The following is a 13,344-nucleotide window of genomic DNA, read 5'->3' on the forward strand; positions in this document are numbered from 1 at the left end:
GCTTCTCAACTGTCTTCCTTTTTTAAAATGTTTCTATCTTACCCTGTTCCATTCTCACGTTGAGTAAAATACGTAGATGTAGAGAAGATGGGGGGGGGGGGGGGGGGGGGGGGGGGAGGCTGTCAAACGCAGGTTGGTATACTCTACGACTAATACTCGTGTTGTTGCTTGCTTCTTGTTGGTTGGTTTGTTCACTCTGCCGTGTTTCTTTTACAATAGCAATAGCAATAGCAATAACAATAGCAATACCAACAACAACATTGTACTGTTCATCAAAATGTTACATTAATGACATCCGACACCGATACACGCACAGCCTGGCGGTGACATTAATGACATCCGACACCGATACCTGCACAGCCTGGCGGTGACATTAATGACATACGACACCGATACACGCACAGCCTGGCGGTGACATTAATGACATCCGACACCGATACATGCACAGCCTGGCGGTGACATTAATGACATACGACACCGATACACGCACAGCCTGGCGGTGACATTAATGACATACGACACCGATACCTGCACAGCCTGGCGGTGACATTAATGACATCCGACACCGATACACGCACAGCCTGGCGGTGACATTAATGACATCCGACACCGATACATGCACAGCCTGGCGGTGACATTAATGACATCCGACACCGATACCTGCACAGCCTGGCGGTGACATTAATGACATACGACACCGATACCTGCACAGCCTGGCGGTGACATTACCATTCTTTTTCTTCTGCTGAAATGAAGACAGACTTCTTTTTTTTAAAACCCTTTGTCGGTTCCTGGGAGAAGTGACATGCGCGAGCGCGTATTGTTTACTTGACGTCATGTTTCGCATTATGACATCTTCTTCAACTTTCTTCGACTTGACGTCAGAAATATCATTTTGAAATACAGGGATCCAAAAACATACCTTTCTTATTTTATTTTTGAAATACGGGGTCAAGAAGAGAAGTCTGGGTTTGTTCAGTCTTTGAACTTCGGATAAGGCGCTATATAAATACCCGTTATTATTATTAATGTATATTTAAATTTAGGCTGTCCAGTGTTGTTTTTAAATTAATGTTGTTGATCAGTTTGTATAAATGATGCGTGTGTTGGTGTAAATGGCTGGATTGAAATGTTTCTTAACCGCAATGTCATCACAAATTCCCAACCTTGGGCAATTAAAGATTCTGTATTCTGTATTCTGTATCGTTTGTCATTAAAATGGAAATTTTATATATATTTTTTTTTCAGGGAGTGCCAGTCGGATCGTAGTAACCTGGCCGAGAAGTTCCAGGAGGAGGCTGGTCAGATCTACACCACAGTTTTCCACAAGTACAATGAGCGGGTACGTCCACCCGACTTCTACCCCAACCCCGTACCCGTCGAGGTCCACGCCAGTCTCATCCACATCCGGGGCCTTGACGTCATCAAACAGGAACTGGAGTCCATCATGGATTTGGAAATTGTAAGTATATTGAGAGAGGGGGGAGAGGGTGGGCTGGGAGGGAGGGTGGGGGGAGAGTGAGAGAGAAGGAAGAGGGAGAGTGATGGAGAGAGAGATATAACAACAACAACAACAACAACAACAACAACAACAACAACAACAACAACAACAACTTTAATTGTCAAAGGCCACAGCCCATTTTTGGCTCACGTAAGTGTAGCCTATGCGATCGTAACTTTGTCTGTCTGTGCGTGCGTGCGTATGTGCGTATGTGCGTATGTGCGTGCGTGCGTGCGTGTGTATGTCTGTGGTAGAAACTCTAACATTTGAAGACGTCACATTACATTGACGTCACATTATGACGTAAGAGGGTTAGACGTCACGCGAAGGAAGTACTGAAAGTCTCGGTCATTATTATTTTGAGTGGGCCGAGACTGACTAGTTGGCAGTCGTGTCCCTGTAAGTAGGCTACATGCAGACAGACAGATCTAGATCTAGTGTCTCGCTTTCTTGCACAGTTTCACCTATGCTCTTTCTGTGTGTGTGTGTGTGTGTGTGTGTGTGTTTGTGTGTGTGTGTTTGTGTGAGCTCCGTTAAGCTGCCTTTTGCAAGTTTACACACCCTCATAAGGATGCCGGGTCGGTATATCCTGCCGGCAGCATAGGAAAATATTGTCAAAAGCCGTATATAACGGTCAATAAATACCCCTAAATTAAGTTTCGTTTCGTTTTACGTCAGGCAGGAAAATGGAGGTAAAATATCATGGATGCATGATTTTTACACACCTCTTGCGTAACACGTGACCGCGCTTACGCGGTAAAATTCCTCACACAAGGTCACACAAGTTCGGCGCGCCACAAGTTCAGTTGACACTGAAAATGGACGCCGTAGTTTGGAGAGAGCAGCGGCAAGAGCAGCGATGTGACCGAAAGAGGCCGGTATATTTAATTTGGATGATTTATGTTTATAATATACGAAAGTGTGTGTGTGTGTGTGTGTGTGTGTGTGTGTGTGTTTGTAGGAGCACCGTTAAGCTGCCTTTTGACCACTTTATGATAGTAAATGTCAACATACACTACATGGCATCTCTATTCATGTAAAATGTCAGCTTAGCTAAAGTTTCAAAATAGGCGAATGATTTCTTTCCAACTTCATTTAAAATTACAAAATAAAGTTTCATCTCAAATCTGGACAGAATCGGCCTGTAAACTCTGCTCATTTTTCCCGGCATCTTAATGATTGTGCAAACTCACTGACCGGATAACGTGGCTCACACCAGTATGTGTGTGCGTGTGTGTGTTTGTGTATGTGTGTGTGTGTGTGTGTGTGTGTGTGTGTGTGTGTGTGTGTGTACTGTGTGTGTGTATGTGTGACGGAGTGATTGAGTTTGTGTTACTGTTTGTCGATTTCTTACGTGAGCCTTGAAGGCTTCGCCTCTTGTTATAGTGGTGACAATAACGGTAATAATATGCACTTATAATAACACACGTGACAACCCGTGTCATTGATGACATATTACTCAACTTGATTATTAAGAGTTTGTCTCTTTTGTAACATAATCTGTTCATTTCACTATCGATCGTCATTAGAGCGAGAGAGAGAGAGAGAGAGAGAGAGAGAGAGAGAGAGAGAGAGAGAGAGAGAGAGAGAGAGAATAGGGGAGAAAAAGAGATACTAAGAAGGTGTGTGTTGGAAGGGTTGGTAGATATATCTGTTCGTGTGTCTTAGTCCGTGTACGTGAACGTGTGCATGTCCGTCTGTTCGTGTTTCTATCTGACTTATTTTGTCTGTGTGTCTGTTTCCATGGCTACCAGGTGTTTATCCGCCCGTTTTTTCCCCATTTATTACTGTCCTTTCGTCTGCTTCTCTGCCTAGTCCTCTGTTTGGTTGTCTGACCGTTCCCCTGTCTGCCTGTCCGTTTGTCTGCCTGTCCGTTTGTCCGGCAGGCAAAAATGTGTGGCTTTCTCAGTGCCTACCTATGCATTCAGTCGTGTTCGCTTCCTGACTGTTTGTTTTTCTTATATGTAACTGTTTATGATTGAGCATTCAACACCCCATGTTAGATGGTATCTAGCGCACCTTCGATTACCTGTCATGCAAAGATACGTAATCACTAACACGTGGAGGTGTACTTTCACACCTTCACCCCCCCTCCCAACCCCTCCCATACACCCACCCCGGAACTCAGCTTCCAGCCCGCCCACACACACATACACCAATTTCTGACTGCTCTAAACCTCTTCTGACTGAAAAAAGAAGGGGTTAATTAGCCAGGAAAAAACCACCACACACCTGAATTCAACTGGAAAGAAAATTACTTTCTCTCTGACGCGCAAAGACCCTGCATAACCTCTCATTACTAAAGTGAAGTTACACTCAGCCACTCCGAAAGATTTACTTCACTGAATGAAGCTGCCTTGAGTAGGGCTGAAGAAGTAGAGAAAAGAGAAGTTAGACTTCAGTACTCCACGGGGGCTAAACCCTGGCAGACCCACGACTTTCAAAACAAGCGTTGTGCTGGGGTGTTAGGCAGACACAATTATTCTGTTTTTATGCGTGTCTTTCGACTTTTTTTTCTCTCGTTGTTTTGTTGAAATGAATGTTTCTTTCTTGTCGACCGAGAATGAATACATCTGAATATTAAGCGTTAGGTTTGTAATAACTCAAATTAGCTGGCATTTGCGTGTCTGGTTTTACTCACACTTTCTGTCCTTTTAACGTTTTCGTTGTGTTTTGTTTGTTTGTTTGTCCATTTTATGACATGTTGTATATTCGTCTTAACAGAAATCAACACGATGCACCGTTCTGTTCATTTCCTGCTGTGTTCTATCCTGTTCACACATACGCCCTATCTGTCTCCCTGTCTTTCTATCTTATAATAATAATAATAACTGGATATTTTAAGTGCCTAACCTATGGCTCTAGGCCCTTTACAAAAGAACATATACAGAATAGAACAATTAAATGTACAACCTACATAAAACAATTAACCATACGGACACAAATCACCACATGTACTGTTCACACAATATGCATATAAATTGCTATATACACTATATATACACACATACCCAGCGCACACTTTCAACAATCATGTCAACCCTGTGGGAGAGGAGTACATGCAGAAATGGAATGGAAAAGACATTAGGCCGGGTTGGTGTAATATTGTGTGAAAAAGAAAGTTTTCAACTGTTGTTTGAAAGAGCTGAGAGAGGTGCAGTGTCTGACAGAGAAAGGACGAGAGTTCCAGAGTGGTGGTGCAGCACAACAGAAGCTTCTTTCTAGCCTTCATATTATTGTCTTTAGAGCCGCAACTGTCAATTGTTTCTGCCTAAATTTATCATGTCAAATTACGAAAAGTCACAGTGATGGAAGACATTGTTCTGATTATTTTCATATTGATCATATCTGTCCATATAGCATCAGTGTTTCATGTTCTGGTAATTCCCAATTTTGATCATAACGTGAGAATTTGTGTAAAGCTTGTAACGTGTATAGTCCTTTGAATAGTTGTTCAGCCTTTTTACGGTCTCGAATAGCAGCTAGCATCTGCTGAAGGGACATTAAAACACAAAAACCAAACCAATCTGCCTTTTTATTTTTTTATTTTTTTACTTTTATGTATATCTTTTGTAATTGTTTTACGTTTGTAAATTTATATATGTATATAAGATTATAGTAGTCCCTCTCTGGGCGAAAAGGTTGAAAAGAAGCTCGTTTATTAAATTGCTTATGCCACAACCCTCGTAAAATAAAATGTGATTTGATTTGATTTGATTTGATTTGCATGCATTACTTTTAAAAAAGTTTCTGTAACAAGTTTTGAACACTTTGTAACATAATACATAGCTCTACTGGCTAAAGTAGCACACATAGTGTTCGCTTGTGCTCAAATGAAGACTTGCACTAAACACTAGGTGTTGACTACGTGTGCCACTTTTGCTAATAGAACTATGTAATTTATCACAAAGTGTTCAGCATTTGCGACAGAAATGTGTTCAGATGTGGAACACTTCTGTTTAGAGTGTGAGAACATGAACCATTTGTGTGGCGACTTGTGTTTCAGAAATGGCAGGACACGCGCCTGGCCTGGTACGCCAACAAGGTCGTCATGATCACTGTGGAACTCGCCAGAGTGTGGCGGCCCTCCCTGGTCTACCTTAACGGGTATGCTATTTCTGCTCTTCTGCCCTCTAACCCCCTCACCCCCCCCCCCCTCTCTCCACTCCACCCTAAAGTCCCACCCGAAACCTCTATCTAGTTGCATTATCATAACCATTATCATGACAATCGTCAGTATCCATTCTACTTAGCAAACCAATGACAATCGTCATCATGGGCGCGCAACCACAATTCCATACACGTAATGACGTATGATTTAGATATGACGTCAACCCTTATGACATGTAGGGGCTGAGTACAGTTCATCCCGACCACAAAGGTAATAGGTGGATACGCCGAGTCTACTGATAGAACTACGCCGAGTCTACTGATAGAACCACGCCGAGTCCACTGATAGAACTACACCGAGTCTACTGATAGAACTACACCGAGTCTACTGATAGAACTACGCCGAGTCTACTGATAGAACCACGGCGAGTCTACTGATAGAACTACGCCGAGTCCACTGATAGAACTACGCCGAGTCTACTGATAGAACTACACCAAGTCTACTGATAGAACTACGCCGAGTCCACTGATAGAACTACACCAAGTCTACTGATAGAACTACACCGAGTCTACTGATAGAACTACGCCGAGTCTACTGATAGAACTACGCCGAGTCCACTGATAGAACTACACCAAGTCTACTGATAGAACTACACCGAGTCTACTGATAGAACTACGCCGAGTCTACTGATAGAACTACGCCGAGTCCACTGATAGAACTACGCCGAGTCTACTGATAGAACTACACCGAGTCTACTGATAGAACTACGCCGAGTCTACTGATAGAACTACGCCGAGTCTACTGATAGAACTACACCGAGTCTACTGATAGAACTACACCGAGTCTACTGATAGAACTACACCGAGTCGACTGATAGAACTACGCGAGTCTACTGATAGAACTAGACCGAGTCTACTGATAGAATTACACCGAGTCTACTGATAGAACTACACCCGAGTCTACTGTTAGAACTACGCCGAGTCTACTGATAGAATTATGATTCATTGAGCGTCTGCACACTGTGTCCCCATAGTTCAACTTGTTTAATGACATGCGACACCGATACATGCACAACCTGGCGGCGATCTAATGAGTAATTTTCTACTGCTGATATGACTTATAGTCGCCAAGACAAAATTTGTTCTCCAAATTCATTGTCAGTTCCGAGGAGACGTACAGAAGAAGTTATAGAATGTTAACGTGACGCGATTTTTTACAATATGACGTTTCCTCCAACTTTGTTTTGCTTTTGACGTCAGAGATTTTTCTTTCAAAGAGAGGCTCGACAAGAGACGTCTAGGTGTATTTAATAGGTATCATTTGTCATTAATTGCCTGAGGGATGATATTGATTGATGGACTGGCGTTTCCAAACATGAGCCTTGAAGGCTTCCCCTCTTGAAATTCATACACGGGTCTTGCAAGCCTCGCCTCTCGTAAATCTTGTGATGCATTCTTTGATTGACTGAACTGTTATTTTCTGCGTTGTTTCTCCAGGGCCAATCCCCCCAGCCCACTGTACGAGCCCAAAGTCACCATCAATTCTGAAGGAATGATCACGATGAACCGGCGTGAGATCGTCACCACCATGTGTCATACCTCTCCCAGAAACGCGTCACAGATCTGTGACATCACCCTGGGATTTACGTCACCGCAGCGCACGGAGTTGTTCGACAACTTGACGAGGTTCACCGTCACTCCTGACTTCACGAATCATCGCTGGGACATCTTGGCTGCCGAGATGGATAACGAGGACGATGAGGCGGTCCGTTTCGTCTTGGAATTGGTTGAGCTTGATCCACAACGTGCCGGCTTCGGCGGCAAAAACTGCTCCGGGGATGTTAGTTACGACTTCCATAGTGCGAGCAATCCTGTTCTCGTCTTCTCTGGTGTTCGGCATCTGGGCGTCGTTTTGATCGCATGTTTGCTGTCGCGTGTGTTTGTGTGGAAGCATTGATTGTTAGGATCTGTATCGTGTAGAAGGGAAACAAATCTGCTGTTGTCTTTTTTTCCAGGTTTTTTTTTCTTCTCCTATCTGGGGCTGGGTGGGGTTTGGATTGGTGGGGTTGTATCTTTTTGTCTGTATCCTTTATCCTTTTACAAACGTATACATCGTTCTGTCTGGAATTGAGGGCCTTAATTGATACGCTGAGCATGTTTTTAAAAACGTTTATATCGTTCAGTTTTGAATTCTGCCTTTCGAGTTTCCTCTACCACAGTACTCTGTCAATCAAAACGGATGCCTATGGTGCCTTATTACAATGTCTTCTTTCTGTGAACAGGTCTTAGCATGTTATTCCGAGTTTGCCTTGAGAATGTGTACTTATTCTGCGCGTGAAGTTCACTTGACGAGGACAAACTATTCATTACATTAGGCAGTTTTGTACGCTTGGTTTCTTGCTTTGTTTTTTGAGTGTTTTTGTTTTTTTAATTTTTAACAGATGTGCACATGACATTTACTGGCCATGGAAAAGCTAATTGTTTGTATTGATCAGTTAACTAATTGTTTGTATTGATCAGTTAACTTTTGTATGCCTGACCTTTTACAAACACATACAGGCAGTCGTTAGGACTTGTTCAAGCTTTTCATTGTGGATATGTTTTAAAGTCAAACTTGTTAAAACAAATTGTGCCTTACTGATTGTGCCATGTGCCTCACTGATTGTGCCATGTGCCTCACTGATTGTGCCATGTGCCTCACTGATTGTGCCATGTGCCTCACTGATTGTGCCATGTGCCTCACTGATTGTGCCATGTGCCTCACTGATTGTGCCATGTGCCTCACTGATTGTTCCATGTGCCTCACTGATTGTGCCATGTGCCTCACTGATTGTGCCATGTGCCTCACTGATTGTGCCATGTGCCTCACTGATTGTGTCATGTGCCTCACTGATTGTGCCATGTGCCTCACTGATTGTGCCATGTGCCTCACTGATTGTGCCATGTGCCTCACTGATTGTGCCATGTGCCTCACTGATTGTGCCATGTGCCTCACTGATTGTGCCATGTGCCTCACTGATTGTGCCATGTGCCTCACTGATTGTGCCATGTGCCTATATTGGTGTCCTCTTTCTTGTCTACATCACGGGAATCTACTCTTAGCATCAGAGCCACGACACGCTTGGCTGGTCCTGTCAAGTCCCACAAGGGAGATAACTTGTGTAAAAACCATCCAGTGGGACTTGGGAAACTTAAAGGCACAGTAAGCCTCCCGTAAACCATCACAGATACGGTCAGGCTTTTACACACAGTACAAACACCCTTTCATTTAAACACTCACCGATTGAGAACATCCTAGGTGCCCTCCGTAAAGAGCGAACAATTTTCAAAGAATTTATTTTTGCGTGGTTTATCTTACCCCTGAGCCATCGTGAACCCGTGTGATCCAGTTTCCCCTTTTCACAATGTAGTCGTCAGTTAGCCATTTGAATGCGACTCGATGTGAGCTTATCTACAATAGCACGTTTTTATGCACGAAACAAACGGCTGTGGTTCACAAGAACTCTAGCAATGGCTTTTGACTGTTATGAGGAACGGCGATATGCCGCATAAACCGTCGTCTGCTACGACCCTTGCGTGGCCCTGCTTCCGGGCTTTTCTTTTTTCAAACTGTCACAACTTTTACGTAGGGCACCTTGGATGTTCCCGTTTGGTGAGCGTTCAAATGGAAGGGTGTTTGTACTGTGTGTAAAAGCCTGACAGTATCTGTGATGGTTTACGGGAGGCTTACTGTCCGGGCGTGATTTCCGGGATATTCCTAACAGCCGTCCAGCACCAAAACGAGGCGCCATTGTTGTAAAGGGCCAAGTCCACGAAAATAAATTCTTTGAAAATTTCTCACGCTCGACAGAAAGCAGCCAGGATGTTCCCGTTCGGTGAGCGTTTAAATGGAAGTATGCTTGTACTGTATGTAGACGCTCGGGGAGCTCTGTGATGGTTTACGGGAGGCTTACTGTGCCTTTAAAGTTGTTTCATGCGAAGAATTCTGAATTAAAAAAAAATTTAAATAAAAAAAGGGGAAAAAAAGGTACCAGATCAGGGAAAGGTAACAGGAATGTGAGGTATTTTGGCTCAATTTCGTATTACGTCCCTTCCTATATGAATATTCATCAGCTTCGCCCCGAGTCATTTTTCACACCTCAGCTAGGGTCAACAGACTTCTCTGTGGGAAGATCCGGGGTGAGGAGCACGAAGCGAAACAGGGTGACACCCAAATGGGTCGTTAGCAGTCATTCAATGGGTGGTTCTGGTGAGGTTATGCCCCCTCTTTCTTTCGGCTGGTAACTGGCGCCACCTTGCGGCAAGATCACACGAGAAAGGAAACAAACCTTGAATTGGTCCCAAATAGCATATCGGTTTGGTAACTGTTCGTGTGTAAGTCGTGCATTTTATACGGTAAACAGACAATGGTCGGTTCTGGTGAGGTTATGCCCCTTCTTTCTTTCGGCTGGTAACTGGCGCCACCTCGCGGCAAGATTACAGGAGTTGTCTAGCGTTATCACCCCAGAAGCGCTCATTACAATAAATTCAGTTAAAAAAACCAAATGCCACTCTGCACTGAGGGCGTCATGCTGTTGACCTTGGTGTCTTATCCCATGTAAAATGCCACTCTGCACTGAGGGCGTCATGCTGTTGACCTTGGTGTCTTATCCCATGCCACTCTGCACTGAGGGCGTCATGCTGTTGACCTTGGTGTCTTATCCCATGTAAAATGCCACTCTGCACTGAGGGCGTCATGCTGTTGACCTTGGTGTCTTATCCCATGTAAAATGCCACTCTGCACTGAGGGCGTCATGCTGTTGACCTTGGTGTCTTATCCCATGCCACTCTGCACTGAGGGCGTCATGCTGTTGACCTTGGTGTCTTATCCCATGCCACTCTGCACTGAGGGCGTCATGCTGTTGACCTTGGTGTCTTATCCCATGTAAACGCCTCGCCAGGTCTGCGAGGGTGAGCCAAACGCTTTTCAAAATAAGGATTGTGCCTTTAATAGTTCATTGTTGTACATTTTTGATCCTTCACCTGAACGTTTATTATGTAACCACATTTTGTTTTAGCTAGCCAGCAGACCCCGCACAACTACGTTTTATGTAGGCCCGCGTGCAGTCCACTACGTAATCACATGACGTCATAACTACGTTCAATCAATTGTATAACTACGTGCAGTCTATCACATTACTACGTGCATGTTGTCGTAAGCTACGTTCATTCTATTTCATAACTACGTGCAGCCTATCCCGTAACCACATGCAGGTTATCGTTTAGCTATGTGGGGTTTATTCTATAACATAACTACATGCAGTCTATAACATAACTACGTGCAGACTATTACATAACTACGTGCAGACTATTACATAACTACGTGCAGACTATTACATAACCAAGTTTCATCAGACGTTGAACAGTTTATCTTTACATAGCATCATCACGTGTCATCATAGAGTGTGGAACCTTGTTTCATCAGAAGACTATCTTTCAGCGACAAACCATTTCATCAGAGGACTATCTTTCAGCGACGAACCATTTCATCAGAGGACTATCTTTCAGCGACGAACCATTTCATCAGAGGACTATCTTTCAGCGACGAACCATTTCATCAGAGGACTATCTTTCAGCGACGAACCATTTCATCAGAGGACTATCTTTCAGCGACGAACCATTTCATCAGAGGACTATCTTTCAGCGACGAACCATTTCATCAGAGGACTATCTTTCAGCGACGCACCATTTCATCAGAGGACTATCTTTCAGCGACGAACCATTTCATCAGAGGACTATCTTTCAGTGAAGAAGCATGTTTCATTGTTAGTCCTCAGTATGTGTAGTAGTAGCTAATACCAATACAAAGAAACAGACAAACACATAAATACATCAATATTACGTTTTCCTTCCAAATACCACCACACAGAGACAGATCGACAAACACGTGAGCATGTTTCATTTTAGTTTACAGTAACTATAGATTATACCCATCATAGAGCCTTGTCGCAATGCAGTCTAATTGTCGTTGTTTTACATCGTAGAGTTTATTTCAATGGTTGCTCCCTCGGTTAATGCAACGTGTATCATTCATTTCTCTGTTGTTGTTGTTGATGCTCTGTCTTGTTTTGTTGTCGGTGATAAACTTGCACTAAAGTAATATTAGCGATCGATTTAGAGTCTGTGATTTTTGTTAGAATTGTGCCACCAAAGCAGCATAGTTTGTTTAGTTTGTTTATGTTCGTCGGTGTTTACAATTATTGTCTTATCCTCCGAGTCCTGTGTTTGTTACTACACTTGTTTCTGCCATTGGGGCGCAGAGAGCTGAAAGAAAAGAATGAGTTTGAACAAGCTGGTGTTGTTTGTGTGTGTATTGTATGTGTGGGTCTGTTTATGTTGTGTTGTATGTGTGTGTGTGTGTGTGCGTGTGTGTGTGTGTGCGTATGTATGTGCGTGTGCGTGTGTGGTGTATGTATGTGTGTGTGTGTGGTCTATGTGTGTGTGCGTGCGTGCGTGTATGTGGGCGTGTGTGCCTCGGTCAAATTGAATCGGACATTAAAACCGAACAACCCCAAAGCAAGGACGATTTGAAGTGTTCATCTAAGACGTCGCATGGCGTCACACTGGGTTTACTCACACACACACAAACACACACACGCACGCACACACATACACAAACACACACACACGCTCTCACACATACACACACACACGCTCAACTTACACAAACACACACGCGCGCACACAGAGATAATGACTGAATCTTTAGTCATGGAGAAAGCGAACCTCGATCTAAGGATCATTTAATGAGGACTGATAACAAGAGTCAAGACACACAACATAACGACAATAATATATACTAAATAAAACAAGACTAAATTTAATCGACAGCTGCGGAGGCTCTGTGGTGGTCTGGGGAGGGATCAGCACACGTCTAAGGACACCTCTGTACAATGTAGTGGGCAACTTGACCGGTGTTCGCTACCAGAATGAGATCCTGCAACCCCGGCCTGGTCGTTCCAGCCCTCCAAGCGATCGGCCCTCGTGCGATTCTTCAGGATGACAACGCACCTCCCCATCGCTCTGCAGCTGTAAACACCTTCATCCAGCAGGCCAGGGTCAACAGGATGCTGTGGCCAGCCAACAGCCCGGACCTGAACCCCATAGACCACATGTGGGACGAGCTTTGTCGTCGGGTACAGCAACATCACCCTCCTCCTGCCAATCTGGGTCAACTGCTGAAATGGCTCCAGCAGGAGTGGAATGGAGTTCCCAGAGCATTCATATGCAACCTGATCCACTCCATGCGCCAACGATGTGTTGAATGCCTGGCACACAACGGAGGGCACACGCGTTATTGACACTGATTCACATTGATGTGAATTCCATTTTCGAAGGTTGTCACGTTTGACACACTCTAGCTAAATTGTCGCTGCCGCGTTCGATCTCGCAGTTCAATATTTAAAAAAACAACTCGTGTAAATCTGGTACGATACAGCAAGCCATGTACTATTCTCTATGAGTATATTTTCAGTTCGATTTGAGGGTTGTTAGTATGTCACCGCACACCAGGAATTCCTTAAAATAGGAGTTTGATCGCTCAATTATTCAAATTTACAGTATCAACAGTTTGCATATACATCAGGTACAAGTTCCTGTAGCTTCTCGAAGATCTGGACTGGGGTTTTGCAGTCCTTCTCTCGCTCTCGAGCAAGCCCCTTCAAACTTGACAACATGCGAAGAGTAAAAGTCTT

At 43.9% G+C, this 13,344-nt stretch overlaps 1 protein-coding gene across 2 annotated transcripts in view; it reads left to right on the forward strand.

The window, feature by feature from the left end:
- Positions 1-8,380, forward strand: part of LOC138980475 (neuronal acetylcholine receptor subunit alpha-6-like) — a 113,921-nt gene extending 105,541 nt beyond the window's left edge. For both annotated transcript variants that reach the window (XM_070353355.1, XM_070353356.1), the window contains exons 3-5: positions 1,249-1,462; positions 5,508-5,608; positions 7,109-8,380. In XM_070353355.1, the coding sequence (XP_070209456.1) occupies positions 1,249-1,462; positions 5,508-5,608; positions 7,109-7,568 (775 nt within the window). In that variant the 3' untranslated portion in view covers positions 7,569-8,380. The remainder of the gene's footprint in view (positions 1-1,248; positions 1,463-5,507; positions 5,609-7,108) is intronic.
- The last annotated feature ends 4,964 nt before the right edge of the window (positions 8,381-13,344 follow it).

This window comes from Littorina saxatilis, linkage group LG11 (genome assembly GCF_037325665.1).
Source record: "Littorina saxatilis isolate snail1 linkage group LG11, US_GU_Lsax_2.0, whole genome shotgun sequence".
Taxonomy (NCBI): Eukaryota; Metazoa; Mollusca; class Gastropoda; order Littorinimorpha; family Littorinidae; genus Littorina; species Littorina saxatilis.